The 16,330-nt window shown below is 35.4% G+C and overlaps 1 protein-coding gene across 3 annotated transcripts in view; it reads right to left on the reverse strand.

Annotated features, from left to right (window-relative positions):
- Window positions 1–16,330, reverse strand: part of gabbr1b (gamma-aminobutyric acid (GABA) B receptor, 1b) — a 180,222-nt gene that overhangs the window by 48,610 nt on the left and 115,282 nt on the right. For 2 of the 3 annotated variants that reach the window (XM_051136850.1, XM_051136848.1), the window contains exons 10-14: window positions 12,167–12,268; window positions 10,266–10,331; window positions 9,938–10,129; window positions 5,488–5,733; window positions 4,086–4,149 (exon numbers count right to left, since the gene is read on the reverse strand). In XM_051136850.1, coding sequence (XP_050992807.1) covers window positions 4,086–4,149; window positions 5,488–5,733; window positions 9,938–10,129; window positions 10,266–10,331; window positions 12,167–12,268 — 670 coding nt within the window. The remainder of the gene's footprint in view (window positions 1–4,085; window positions 4,150–5,487; window positions 5,734–9,937; window positions 10,130–10,265; window positions 10,332–12,166; window positions 12,269–16,330) is intronic. The other variant, XM_051136851.1, reaches the window with a different exon arrangement.

A 16,330-nucleotide genomic window follows, 5' to 3' on the forward strand; every position in this document is an offset into this window, starting at 1 on the left:
CAATCGCAAGAACACGACCCTAATTAGCCTGACTGCTCTTATTTTTGTCTGCTGATTGCCGTACAAGAGGCTTGTGTTAAAATAAGGTAAATACAACTCCAATCTTCTTCGGAAGATCCCGAAAAGGTCAGTTTGTGCTTCAGTTCACTCAGAGAAGATGTCAATCACAGCTGTCAATGAATCTTTTGTCACTCCTGTTTTTATAGCATCACATAACTAACTAAAACCAAACTTATTTAAAAAACGAACACTTGAACTTATATCAGCGTGATTAAAACTACATAAAATGACAATCATCTTTGGAAAAAAATATATTTTTGAAGTGAAATTTAATTATTTAGTTTGTCTCATGTACTACTGGATTACATGGAGAGGGCGGGGTTTATGACCTACACTGGGACCAGCCACTTGGGGGCAATCGAAACATTTTGGCTTGACTTTTCAAGACTGTACCAAAGTAATAAAACCATGCCACGGTCACATACTGATTGTGTTTTAGCATCACTCTCTGGACATTTCTTTGAAACTGCCACGAAATGTGCAGTAAGGTACGTAATTATGGTGCTGCAGAAATGTATATAGAGGCACATATTTCCAATGATCCTGGGTTGCAAAATTTAATTTGTGTGGAATTTTTATGAAGTATGAAAACAAAATACTGTAGCAGGCAGATAAAGTTTACTGCTTGTGATGCTCGAAATATAGGAAAACAAAAATGTGGGGTTTATATAAATATATATCTGAGAGGAACTGACCATCTTCAAAAATGTTTCAATGCCATTTTCTTTTTCTCCTACCTCCATATAATGCATAAATAAGCAAACCAAAGAAGCTCTATATTGCTGCTGTTCCAGAAGCGCAAAATATCCATTTTAATTCAGTCCGTCCGCTGTGTTTGTTTTGTGGAAATGTCTTATGTAGCATAATTTTACAAATCTAAAGTCAAACTATTCTGTTTTTGCTTTAAAGGGGTGCTATTATGCTTCTTCACTTTTTGAACTTTAGTCAGTGTGTGGTGTGTATCTTTGGGCATAAAAAAGATCTACAAAGTTACAAGTCTCAAAGTCCACTCCAAAAAGGAGATATTTTGTTTTTAAAAAATCCCTTTTCAAGAACTACAACAAACGGCTGCTTTGGACTACAACGTTTGTTTTCCACATGCAATGATGTCACTACGTGGCACATTAGAATATCAGTAAAATAAATCCTGCCCACGGACATTCGCATTGTTGGGAGGTGTGTAGGAACGAAGTGGGGGATTAGCCTAACTTTTGCGATGCAGCACAGAGAACCGCTTCAACGAGCTGCAACACGGGAGGTATAAACACAAGCATTGACTAGAGTGGCCGCTTCAGAGCAGTAACGCGCCACAGACTTGTGCAGTGCGTTGTAAGGGATTTATTCATCATACTGTGTAGTTACTTCACTTATAACGCAAGTGTTTTTTTAAAATGCATAAACTTGCACTAGAATAGTCTAGGCTAATCAGTGATGATGTTCTTTGATAATGTTAGGCTGCTTTTAGCCTTATGCTGGAGCTGGTTTCGGGAACTAAGTATGTAAATAATTAAATACATTAGCACGATAATATCATGTATTGGCAATCTCGCAGGCTGACGACAGGACCAAACACTACTATAGTGTACTATAAAGTCACCCTCCATGCATCGTAGGTGTATATGACTTTCTTCTTTCAGTCGAATGCAATCGGAGTTTTATTAAAATTTATCCTGGCATTCCTAAGCTTTAGAATGGCATAGACGGTGTTTCTCCTCATCAGTCCAAAACAAGTCCAATAATATGCATCCATCCATAATAAAAAATGCCTCACATGGCTCCGGGGGGTCGATGCGTTTTTGTAAGAAAAATATCCATATTTAAAACGTAAGAATCACTTTAATCTAGCTTGTGCTAACAGTTGTACATGGAACTTGCTTCTTTGACAAGAGGCTTCATTAAACCTGCCTCTATTTGAGGCTTTTGTGCCAGGCTGGGAGAAATGTATTGTAATAATGTAAATATGTATGTTAAAAATAATGCGTTTTTCGAACCACCAAGCATGAAAGCATGTTCTAGTACACCCCCAAAAGAGCACAATGGGACCCCTTTAAATCTTAAATAAAAACAACAACGCATGCTACATGTAGTACTACTGTCTGTTCAAAATAAATGAAAAATATGTTTTTCAATACCAAATTCGTATCAAACCGTGACCCTAAAACCGAGGTACGTGCTGAACCGTGACTTCTGTGTACCGCTACACCCCTATTAATAACATATTTTATTAATAGTATATTAAAACAATCTAATTTCATCAAAAACAGAGAAATATGTCAACTGAAATATTTTTTTTTCCTATAGGTCCTTAGACATTATATTAAAATGCCTTGGAAGCCTATCTGAAGGCAGTTTCCTCAAGAGCTCAATTTTAATATCATAGAAAAGGTCTTCATTACTTATGCAAATAAGCAATTCTCGTTTTTACAGGTCTACAAACAGTTATGAATCTGAAACTAATGGAACAATATGTCCTAGACAGATGAGACAAAGGTAGTGCCATTCGGTCACAATGCCAGACATGTGGAGACCAAAAAGTGCTTTGACTGCTTTGATAAAAAGACCCTTGCAGCAATTGTAAAGCGTGCTGGTGGAAGCTTTATTGGTTTGGGGTTACTTTCTGCCTCAGGCTCTGTCAGCTTGGCATCATAGGGTAAAGCATGAATCCCACATTGTACCAGAGGACTAAACCACGTGAGACAGTCTGTCAAAAAGCTAAAGCTGAAATGTAGACATGTACAAAGCAGACCTTGCAATAAAATGACTCAAAACCCTCAAGCAAAACCACAAAAATAGTCTGGAAAAAGACGAAAATGCTGGGCTATCGATTGAAATCCAAGACCTCAACCTCATAGAAGTGGTGTGGGGGGACTTGAAACAGACTGTACATGCAAAAAAGCACAAAGTCAAGAGTTCTGCATGGAATATAAAGCAATGATTTGTTAATGTAGGGCACATATACACTTAAAACACCTACAGAAAGCGACTTCTGCCATAAGTATACTGAAGCAGGTATTTTTCCACAGAAGACTACTGCATCTCACTTCTTTTTACTCTTACTTTTTTGTTCAGGGTAAAGAGTGTTCATATCTCTACTTGCAAAAGTTTTACACCTAAAGATATCCACGGCTCTTTTGAAAAATACGATCAAAATAATACAGGCTCCAACAAGATGAAGACACCAGTCAAATAAGTGACCTAGAAACAGTTTTTAAGAGTGGTGCCATGTTAAGATCACATTAACAACTGAGTAGTACTCACTGTATCACATTCACACCATCATTAGACTCTTTTAAAGGTGACAAATGTGCCTGTAAATTAATTTTTATAATGCCATCAGTAACGGAAACCTTTTGCTTTTGCATAGCAATGCATCTGGTGTCTGTATGAAGGCCAAGACCAATGTCGTATCGGCTAATGAAAAAAAAAAAAGAAATACATAAGAATATAAATAAAATAAATATAAAAGAATTATAACAGCAATATAAATCATAGATCCCCATATGTAAATATGTCTTTTTCTAAACCTATGTCCCAAAATGATTGATCTTAACACTAAAAAAAATCCAATGGGGTTTATAAAAAATCTAATTTAGTATGGATACAAGAGTGGCTTCTTCTGAACCACTGTGTCTTTTCAAATATTCAGTGAATTGTATTAAGTTTTCATGCACATGTAATTTTTTTCTCTTCAATCATTTTTTGAGAGTGCCTGAGAGCTGTGAAAAAAGATACTGAGCTAAAAAAAACAATTCAAGCGTCGTTTCTCTGGCTTTGGCAAAATGATTACAGCTCTGGAGCTTTTGAACCCAGGAAAAACTGTGTTTTACCTGACACCTGTGCTACTCTCCAAATGGAGCGAGAACACTGATCGCAGAGTCGTTCATCATTTTAGAATTGAGCAGAAGCAACCATGCATATGGGCTACACCTGCTGTCCACACTCACTCTCATTTACCCTTTTATTACATCTGTGCCTCACAGTTTTCAGAGGGAAATAAATCATAAAATTACTTTTATTTTGCTCACCTTGCAGCTGTTCGATGAGGGTCCATGCCATTCTGGAGCCCTGGGCGTCAAACACCACATGACCCTGAGAGGGAATGGAAACATTTTTTATACTGCTGTCTATATTTTGAATTAACTTTTCATTTTGTATTTTCGTTTCAATTGTAGCTTGACCCTGTCAATATTTAAATATGAAATCATAGTTGGAAAAATCTATATATTTTTAAAATGGGATAGTTTACTGGCACTTTTTAGAGCAAATATAGGAAATGCTTGCATGTGTGTTTTTGTTGGGCATTAGATTCAACACATTAGGCTTTTATGGCTCATATAGTATGATATAGGAGAATATGGAGCTTATTCAGAGTCCCAAACTGAGCAAGAATATGCAATTTGGTGCAGTTGCTTTTAATATGGCCAAATTAAGATGAAATTCTGATAGATTGTAATGTAAATCAGTGAGATCTTTATAACTATAACTGACTACTTACATAAAATGCATATAAATATCAGTTGTCCCTCTTTATCTTTTAATATTATGTCTTAGTGAGATGATATTTAAATGTTTAGCTTTATGATCAAAGTTCTATAGTTTTTATTGTGGGGCAAAACATGTGGGGCAAAACATACAACACAACGCAATACAAAGATGATTGAGAGGTGAACAAATAAACCCGATCTTAAATAGACCTAACAATATAAAAGTTGTTCTAATGTTTACTTTATAAAATCAGTATAGTTGTACACAGATGTAGACGATCAAGTACAACTAGTATTTTTAATCATGTTGATCATTTACAAATTTTACTATTAAATATAATACAGTTATAGTTAGTTATAGTAGGCTAATAACTAACAAGTTTAACTAATTTTGATATGTGATTGTCATTTTTCTTGATTTTTATTTTTGTAACATATTTATATTTTGTGATATTTCTATTTTTATTTCAGTTTTAGTAGTTTTAGTACATAAACTTTTCTTATTTATAGTTGCCAAGATAACATTTTCAAAAAAAACAACAATTTGTTGCCAACAAAAACAATTTGTTTAAAAGTTTTTTAAAATTTAAGTTGTTTATCCTAAGATTAACTAAGTTAATTGCATTGCATTGCTAGTGCAAGATGAACGTTTGTGGTTAAAAAGTGTATACTTCTTTTTTCCCACTAAATAAGACCCTTATTGCTCATCTGGGATCATGTGAGCCATTTGAAGCTGCATTGAAACTGCAATTTGGACTTTCAAACCATTGGTCCCCATTGAAGTCCACTACATGGAGAAAAACCCTGGAATGTTTTCCTAAAAAAATTGTATTAATAAATGAACTTGACAACACTAGTTAACAAAATTGTGTATCTCTGAGTATCATTGGCTATTGGTACTGACTACTGAACTTTTATGTATGTAGCCAAATCTGTCACTCACCGAAACCCCCTCGAAGGAGCTGGTGTTGAGGGCTCGGTAGATCTCCGCAGTAATGTCCTTGTTATTGTAATTAAAATCTTCCAATCTCCGTCCCTTCGCCTTCAAAGGCCCCACTGTCTTATTGAGAGCCAGAGCCAGGGCCCAAATCGCATCATACGCCAGAGGAGCTTCCTGAAACCCTCCGGTTTCCTCTGGATTCTTCCCACCCAGCTTGGACATCAGCTGTGTTAGAAACTCCTGCGAGGTCTGGATCAAAAGAGAGGACGTACAGCATCATCTGGCATGCATACGCATATGGGATAAGCTCAGTGCGCTAACAAGATGCCGGATGGATTTTAAGCATGACTTCATTGACGCTACAAAAGCACCAAACTGAAAAAAGCGCCAGACTTCTGACGGCGAGAAAGCGAGAGCGGGGTCAAGGTAAGTTACAGTACAGTTCATCACCGTGGGAGTGCATCATATAGACGGAGGTACTTTTCTCCTGGGTGTGAAATCTTCATTCACACACACCAGGACCTGAAGCGCTAAAAATAAACTCCCGCTTTCACACACACTCTGAAGATGTTCCATGTCATTAAGGGGGTACTGGGAAAAGAAATAGAGTTGGCGCGCTCTTATCGTGCCGGCATATGAAAACCGATTTCCTTGACATTTTTCACACCTTATAGAAACAGCTGAGGCACCTTCCTCACTTCAAACAGGTGCGTTTTAGGAAATGAGCCAAGCTGCAGATGGGCATCTGGTGATTGCTTGATGCAAATGGACAGCGGAGAACGTGTGAGCGTGTGTGCGCGGATAGAAACTGCGCGTCAAGAAGCATTTTGGCTCTCTTAAAATTACACCCTTAAAGTCAGGGACGGTATAAGCGAGGATGGGGGGAACAAATTACGGTGATGTTGAGCCAATTTAGCATGGCCATCTTATCACAAATTGGCCTGTCCAACATGACAGTTTTTTTACGTCAGATGTGAAGCATAGGTGTCTGGATAAGTGCCCAGATTGCTCCGGATCCAGGAAAACAGCAGGGACATATGCGTCGAGCCAATTCCCAGCACAGAGCACCGGAGTTGGGTGGGCTCCAGACAGCACCCCCTGGAGCTCACACCTGTCCATCCAGCTCTCCCAGGGGGACAGCAGTTGGACCTGAGTGCTCTGACCCCTGCGGGACTCTTCGGGTTTTTGGATCTGAGAATAGCGCATGCACAGCTAAAGATATGACGGTAGGTTATGGGCCGTTCTCAGCGGGGAAATGGAGTTGGTTATCTAAACAGAATGAAGCTTGTGCATGGAAAGCTAATCTGAGGATGATGTCATTGTAAAACGTGCAGCATATGGGAACACACGGGACGCTGGTGGGCAGTCATTATGGGTTTTTCAATGGCCGATGAGGACATGTGGAGAGCAGGGTGGCTGATGGCCAACGTATACACAACATACAGTAATTCACTGATGCTAAATAAGAGAAAATACAGAAAAGGTGTGTGCAGTTGCTAGGGGTTCTTGATGAATTCTATGCAGTTGCTAAGGTGTTTTTAGTGGTTGTTAGAATCTGCATCTCATTTCGGGGGCTGTGTCCTCCGGAGGTCGCATTTATAGGCTGCATACTTCATTGACGACGTCTTATTTAAGAAAAGTAACTGCAATAAAATTGACTGTTATTCCTTGTGAATTGTAAAATACTGTAGTTTCTTTTTTACTTTGCAATTTAACAGATACTATTCTCAAATGAGACTGCCCCGATGACATATGCTGCCTTCAAATGCGGCCTACAAAGGACGCAGCTACCGAAATGAGATGCAGCTTCTAACAACCACTAAAAACAACTTAGCAACTTAGTTAGCATCAGCCTCCGAAATGAGACACAGCTAGAGTGTTATGCAATTTTCGGAATGTAAAAACTAGTTTGTTGCTATGTGGTTTCTACAGTATTTTCAGAAAGTATAGGTAATTTGCAGTCTTTGTATGAAGCCTCTTTGGAACTTATTATTAAAATCCAGTTGCTAGGTGGTGGCTAGGGTGTTTTGGGAGACTGTTTACTATCTCAAGTCAAAAAGTCTCTCACAATTCTGACTTATTTCTCACAATTCTCAGAATCATGAGTTTATATTTTGGAATTCTGTCTTTTTTCTTGCAATTTTGAGTTTATAACTTGCAATTTTGACATCTTCTTACAACTGCGAGTTTATATCTCACAATTTTGATTTTATAACTTTTATAATTTATAACTATTAAATTAGCAAATTTATTAAAAAAAACCTGTACAAATCTGACTTTTTTCTCAGAATTGTGAGTTTATGAGTTTCGTAGCTGTTTATATTGGAATTTGAACTTCTTTACATCTCACAATTTTGACATTTTCTTTCAACTGGTAGTTTATATCTCACTATTCTGAGTTTATAACTTCATAAAGTCAGAACTGACAGATAAATTCGTAAATATATAATATAAACTTGCAATTCTGTGAGTTTGCGAGTTTGCAATTCTGACTTTATAACTCGCAATTCTGATTTTCTTGCAGTTCTGAGGTTATCTCGCAATTTTGACATTTTCTTACAATTGTGAATTTATATCTGATAATTCTGACTTCATAATTTTATAAAGTCAAAACTGAAAGATAAATTTGCAAATATATAATATAAACTTGCAATATTGCGATTTCACAATTCTATTTTTTTCCTCACATTTTCGAATTTATATCTCACAATTCTGACATTTTCTTACAATTACAACTTTATATCTAACATTTCTGATTTCATAATTTTATAAAGTCAGAACTGACAGATAAATTCATAAACATAATATAAACTCGCAATTCTGTTAGTTTGCGAGTTCGCAATTCTGACTTTATAACTCGTAATTCTAACTTTCCTCTTGCAGTTCAGGGATTATCTCGCAATTTTGACATTTTCTTACAATTGCAACTTTATATCAGACTATTCTGAACTGACGGTTAAATTTTACAAATATATAATAAAATTCACAATTCTGACTTTATAATTAGGAACTGCAAGTTTATATTTTGCAATTCTGACTTTTTCTCGCAATTCAGGAATTTATATCTCACAATTTTGACATTTTCTTACAACTGTAACTTTATATCTAACGATTCTGACTTTATAATTTATAAAGTCAGAAATGACAGATAAATTTGCAAATATATCATATAAATTTGCAATTCTGTGAGTTTGCGAGTTCGCAATTCTGACTTTATAACTCACAATTTTGACTTTTTTCTCTCAATTCTGAATTTATATCGCACAATTTTGACATTTTCTTACAAATTGCAACATTATATCTGACAATTCTGACTTTTTAAGATTTTTTGAAGATAAATTCATAAATATATAATATAAACTTGCAATTCAGTTAGTTTGCAAGTTTGCAATTCTGACTTTATAACTCACAATTTTGACTTTTTTTCTTGCAGTTCAGAGGTTCTCACAAGTCAACTTTGACATTCTGAGTTTATATCTCACAATTCTGACTTTATAACTTTAAAAGTGCCAAAATTGAAAGACAAATTTGCAAATATATAATATAATATTGCGATTTCGCAATTCTGACTTTTTTTCTCATAGTTTTGAGTTTACATCTCACAATTTTGACATTTTCTTACAATTGCAACTTTATATCAGACTATTCTGACCTTATAACTTTCTAAAGTCAGAACTGACCGTTAAATTTAGCAAATATATAATAAAACTCACAATTCTGACTTTATAATTAGCAACTGCAAGTTTATATCTTGCAAGTTTATATCTCACAATTCTGACTTCATAACTTTATAAAGTTAGAATTGACAGATATATTTGCAAATATATAATATAAACTCACAATTCTGACTTAATTTTATATCTTACAATTATAAGAAAAAAAGATGCCAGATGTAAAACTGCAGTTGTGAAACGAAAAAAGCCAGAATTGTGAGATAGAAAGACTTTTATTCAGTGGCAAAAAACAAGCTTCCATAGGTTCCTCCTTCAGCATGAGCCTATGGATTTTTTGGTAACACTTCAGTATAGGACACAATTCTCACTATTAACTAGTTACTTATTAGCATGCCTATTATTAACCTATTGGCTGTTTATTAGTACTTATAAAGCACCTATTCTGCATGACCATATTCTACATCCCTAATCCTACCCAATACCTGAATTCTACAGCTACCTTACTAACTGTTAATAAGCAGCAAATTAGGAGTTTATTAAAATAAAAGCCATAGTTAATGGTTTGTAATAGCAAGAACTGGACCTTAAAATAAAGTGTGACCGATTTTTTAAAATGCAAAAGGCACAAAGAAAAAAAAAGTCTAAATAACAGCTTCATGAATTGAGATACCATTTAAGTTTACAGCACAAATGCAGCATGGTCTGGGCCTAGCCTAGCACAAACTGAGCAATTCTTTTAAACAGGACTCAGGAAATAAAGATTATTCATGCTCACTCACCAGGTTAGAGGCCCCTCGCACCGTCTCTGGATTGAGCATGACTATCTCAGTGGTCACATGACCCTCCACAGCTTCTGTCATCTGCTCCACAGTGCAGTTGATGGATGGGTCTTTGATCTTGAACCAGTTGTCAGCGTACCAGCCAATCAGAAACCACACATACTTTTTCCCATACAGCCTCTCCTTATAGACCTGCAGTTGGGTTGTGTGAAACATGTCAGGTTAGGAAACGACTTGAGCCAAGAATGAAAAATGAACAGAAACACCATGATCCCCCTTTGACATTGACAAAGATTAATAATGCTCAGCTTGACGGCTGATTACCAACCTCACAAAACACTTTCCTGGCTTCTGTTTCGTAAAACAGGCCCACGATGATGCGAGCATCTTGCCTCTGTAGGAGCAGAGTGAGAACTGATGATTAGAACAAAGCAGTGAATGCAACAATTTGCAAAAGTCAGTGAATTAGCATCAGAGGGAGGTTCCTTTGAGTATTCGAGAGTGTTGCTATGCATAACGCTGCTGTAATTTTGGTTTGGACAAGCAGTCCAATCAGTGCTACTTTCCCCTCTCAGCGGTGTGCTATATTTCAGGTTACCATGGTTCCTCTGGTGGTACTCCATTAATCTTGTGCACCAAAACTAGGGCGGCACACATGGCAGGCCTTTGCTAAACAGGCAGCCAGGGGCCCAGCCGTCACTGGAGAGAGCAGGATGGGGGAGGTGGTAGGATTGGGGGGGAACAGATCATCTGACCCATGTTCCAATTAAAATGATACTTCTCAAAAACGAGCTCAGATCCCCACATTTTTATATTTTACTTCAGGACTTAAATGATGTCCTTTGGCATGACAGACCCAGAGATAGCAAAAAATGTGTGTGTGCCTGTTTTGGGGGGAATCTTCAAAATTAAAAGAAAACAAATACATAAATAAAATAATATAAATAATATAAAAACATTCTGTTACAGTACTATACTTTATGTTGTGTTGTGTTTAAATTAAAATAAAATAACTTCATGAAATTATACTATGGTGATCTTAAAAAATAATATTAATGAATATGAATTTATTAATTAAAAAAAACATGTATTTTAAATATAACTTTTTATTTTTATTTTTTAAATTTTATATATTTTTTAAGAGGGTGGGGTTATAGGTTTACAAGTTTATGTGTTTTTGCTCATGTTAATTTGGGAATCATTTCTGTCTTGTTTATTTAAAAATCACTGTATTATGGTATTATAATAATACTGTCATAAAACAGTAATAGAAATTAAATAAATAAAGAAAAAACATTTTGTAACAGCACTATATGTTGTGTTGTGTTTAAATAAAATACATCACTTAATCACTTTTTTGTTTACCTATTTATTACTTATTACTATAACTTTTCTTTTTTATTTTTATGTATTTATTTATTATTTATATATTTATTATTATTATTTATTAATTAATTAATTAATGTATTTATTTATGTATTTGTTTTTTTGAAGATGTTGGGGTTATAGGTTTATATGTTTCGGTGTTTTTGTTAATATTTATTGGGGAATAATTTCTGTTTTATTTATATTAAAAATCATTGTATTATAGTGTTATTATAATACTGTAATGCCAGAGTAATAGATAGATAGATAGATAGATAGATAGATAGATAGACAGATAGATAGATAGATAGATAGATAGATAGATAGATAGATAGATAGATAGATAGATAGATAGATAGATAGGACCTAAATTATGCTTTAATACAATTTCATTGTATTCATCTGATTTTGTGGTGAAATGTGATCTGGATGTGTTTTGATGAGATTTCAGTGATCAAGAAACAACTTCTATTCAACGATAAGCAGCTCTACCGAAGACAGAAGTGTTGTTATTCAGCTCAGGTCAGATCAATGTTTATTCGATTCAGTTCAATAACAGTCGATGTTTCATCAGTTTTGAACAAATTAGATTCAGCTATAAAGCAGCAGAAATAGATGTGTCATTATTCAGGTCAATTCAGTTTTTTTGTTGCCTTCCGATAGTGTTAGTGCCGTCAAACTGATGATATTACTGAAAATAAAGTGTCTTTTAGACACACTATGTGTGTTTGGCATCTGTCTGAGAATCGTGAGATGTTGTTAAGAACAGTGCTGATCTGATTTCTCTGACGCGGCACTGACGGCAACACCTGTACACCGCCATGGCAGCGAGGTCATAAATGAAATGAGTGAAAGTGAAAGCACCTTGAGGTTCTTGACGGCCACAGCAGGATCCGTGAGGAAACTTTGCCTCACGCTGATCTCAATGCCTGCCTCCTTCACCCTCTGTTCTAGATCATCCAGAGTCTGAGAGAAAGAGAGCGAGAGAATGAGATTAAAGGAGAACAGCGAAAGAGAGGGAGGGAAACTAAGAGCACGGAGACAAGAAAAGCATCTGCAGATAGACGGGAGGTGATGCCGGGTAGAAAAAGCAAGAGACTGGAAAGAATATTATTGCGACAGAAAGGCAGAGATAAGACAGGCATGCAGAAAGAAAATGAGGGAAGAAAGAAAATTAGAAAGAGACTGGCAGATTTAATTTCTTTTGTTAGGACTTGTTTACTGTTTACCATTCTGGGTGTACCAATAAAACAAGCGTGTAAATTTTAATACAGTCTGTATAACCTCAGGCAGCAGAGAGCAGAAGGAAACAAAGGAACGGAGCCAAGCTTACATCAGCTACAGCCCACAATCCCATATCCCAGATATTGTCTTCTACAGCATACAGATACATTTTTACCTACATAGCATACATAACAACTATATGCTATACCCTGAAGTAAAGCATGCGCTTCTCAAACCCTCAGTTACGTAAACACAGCTTCTCTGAGCTGCACAAGGCATCAGACATTCACAGCATAGTGTTTTACAAGAAATGTGCCTGTCCACGCTAGAAGGAAAAAAATCTAACCAAGATGTTAACATGAATGAAAACAGATTCTTTCTTGTAAAAAGAAAATGTAGGGCAGTGAGTTGGGTGACATGTGAGATGGGTTTCAATTTGATTCAAAAAGTGTTTTTGCACATTTAGAGTGATTTAATTTGATTTGATACACAATTTCATTGATCTGATTCAATCACAAATTTTTTTTTTAACATTCATTCAATTCCATATTTGTTTATATGATACATGTATATTGTTAAACCCCCACAGCGGGTCTTTTAAAGAGATAGTTCACCCAAAAATGAAAATTCTGTCATTAATTACTCACCCTCATGTCGTTTCAAATCCATAAGACCTTTGTTCATTTTTCGAAAAATAAATTGTTCATTTTTGATGAAATCCAAGAGCTTTAAGACCCTGCAAAGACGTTCCAGGCCCAGAAAGGTAGTAAGGACATTGTTAAAATAGTCCATGTGACATCAGTGGTTCAATCGTAATGTTATAAAGCTATGCAAATACTTTCTGTGTGCAAAGAAAACAAAAATAAAGATTTTAGTCAACTATTTCTTCTCTTCTGTGTAAGTCTTTGCCGTATGAATACATGCCGACTGACAGGGAAGAGAAGAAATTGTTGAAATAAATCATTATTTTTGTTTTCTTTGCACACAAAAAGTATTCTTACAGCTTCTTAACATTATGGTTAAACCATTGATTTTAACAATGTCCTAACTACCTTTCCTGGCCTTGAACGTAGTAGTTATGTTGCTGTAAATGCAGGGTAAGAAAGCACTCGGATTTCATCAAAAATATCTTCATTTGTGTTACGAAGATGAAGTCCTTAAGGGTTTGGAACGACATGAGAGTGAGTAATTAATGACAGAATTTTTAAGTATGTTATTCATGCTTAAATATGTTTTAAAAGGGTAAAATTTGTAAGTCATTACCTTATTACCTCATCTGTAAGTCGCTTTGGATAAAAGCAACTGCTAACCATAGTGAAAAAAATAAATACTAAAATGTATTTGAAATACATTTATTTTAAGCTAAGTATAATACAAATACATTTACATATTTATGTACTTAATAAAAATACACTGCAATTGTACTTTTGGTATACTAAACTGGTATATTTAAAGTCTGCTAAACTGGACAACTAATTTTGTACTTAATGCACTTTAATTGTGCAGAAGTAGTACTGAAGTCCAACTAAAGATATACTGAAGTGTATTCCATTTGTGCTAAAGTGGAACTATTGCAAGTATACTTCAGATACACTTTAAATATCTTGCATTTAAAGACCAATATTAGTCAGAAATCATGCAATCCTCATCAGTAGTGATACTGAAAGAAATTTTAGGCTTAATATTAAGAAATGTGCATTGTGCACAAGTAGTAGTAGTATGGTAATAGATTTGAACTAAGTATGAAATAAAAGTTTTTTTTAAATATTACTTTTTTACTAGGGAAATGATTAAATGTAAATGTACAGTCATCTCCAAAAATATCGGCACCACTGCAATTCTGTCAGAAAATGCAACCCTTCTCAGAAAATTGTTGCAGTTGCAAATGTTTTGGTACTGACATGTTTATTTTTTGTTTGCATTGGAACAACACAAAAAACAGAAGAAAAGTCAAATCTGATACAATTCCACACAGAACCCAAAAAATGAACTGGACAAAATTATTGGCACCATTAACTTAATATTTGGTATTACCCACTTTGGAAAAAATAACTGAAATCAATCGCTTCCTGTAACCATGAATGAGTTTCTTACACCTCTCTACTGGAATTTTGGACCACTCTTCTTTTGCAAACTGCTCCAGGTCATTCAGACTTGAAGGATGTCTTCTCCCAACTGCTGTTTTGAGATCTCTCCACAGGTGTTCTATGGGATTCAGATCTGGACTCATTGCCTGGCCATTTCAGAACTCTCTAGCTTTTTGTTTGTAACCATTTCTGAGTGCTTTTTGAAGTGTGTTTCAGGTCATTGTCCTGCTGGAAGACCCTTGACCTCTGGTGGAAACGCAGCTTTCTGACACTGGCCACTACGTTGCACCCCACAATTCTTTAGTAATCATCAGATTTCATGATACTGTTCACACAGTCAAGGCATCCAGTGCCAGAAGCAGCAAAGCACTTTTCACACTTCTTTCTTTTCTCCATGCTCAGTGTGACACACAACACAAATGTTGAGTAAACTTTTCTCCATTTTAACTGGTTGCAAATGTGATTACTATATTGCCCACACCTGTTACTTTCCACAGATGTGTCTAAATACAAATTAGAGGAGCATCACATGCTTGAAAAGCAATTATTTCTTACAATTTTAAAAAGGTGCCAAAAATTTTGTCCAGGCCATTTTTCAGTTCTGTGTGAAATTATCAAATTTGACTTTTATTCTGTTTTTTTTTTGGAAAAATTGGAACATTTTTCTGAGAGAAGTGTTGCATTTTCTAACAGAATTACAATGGTGCAGATACTTTTGGCCTGTAAATGTAAAATTAGTGACAGCTTCCCTTAATCTTAGTCAGGAAAAAGGCTGCAAGCTACATGGCCACATACTGTATGATTATAAACAGAGAAGCAATATCAACTAGATGACTCTAAACTTCAACGTTTTGTGCACAAAAAGTCACCAGCTGAACAATGATACAAGTAAACATTTTATCTTAGAGAAAATAACGTGGAAGTTTCCATGCAATGAAAGCATTTCATTTCAGTGGAGGTCACGTAAATAAGGTGGCAGCTGTGAAATATGATCAGAAGCCTTGAAAAGCTGTTTGGAAAAAGTTTCAGGGAGTTACGGATGAAACAGAGAGCGAATGCATCCATGATGCCCAAGAACACTGCTCCACTGCCGATATTAATTTATAGATGCTACAATTAGATTTATTTAATATTTGCTTATTTTATATATTGTGTAGTATTACTTTAATACATTATGATTCATAAAACTGTTTTAACATTTACTAAACTGTTTAGCCAACTAAAACATCTTATTTTTGGTCAAGATCGATGCAAACTGATTTTGCAATAAGAAACAGGGTGAATCGTTTTCAAAGAGGAAAAGTATTCATAATGTTACATCAAAATGTAATAATCCAACTCTGAAGCAATTTCCTTTTTTTGCTGACATCATAAAGGCTGCTTATTTTTTCAACCACAATACTAAATGCAAACTCAGGTATGAAATACCGACCTGACATGATCCAGTGAATTTGCACTAGATAAAATTAAGTGGGGCCTACATTTTTCCTCACTGAATAGTCTGGCTCACTTGGAAATACAGTCACTTTTTAAGTAAGTCACATTATAGAAGTTAATTGGGTTTTGAATGTCATTTCATGCTTTAATAGCACTTTGATACATAACTGTGCAGAGCAGGACTTTGGACCAATGAGATTTCAGAGTGGGCAGGGATATACCCAGCTCAAGGGACAATAAACATGTGACCAACACAATACACAGCTAGACACAGTGTCAC

The sequence above is a fragment of the Labeo rohita genome, chromosome 19 (assembly GCF_022985175.1).
Source record: "Labeo rohita strain BAU-BD-2019 chromosome 19, IGBB_LRoh.1.0, whole genome shotgun sequence".
Lineage (NCBI taxonomy): Eukaryota > Metazoa > Chordata > Actinopteri > Cypriniformes > Cyprinidae > Labeo > Labeo rohita.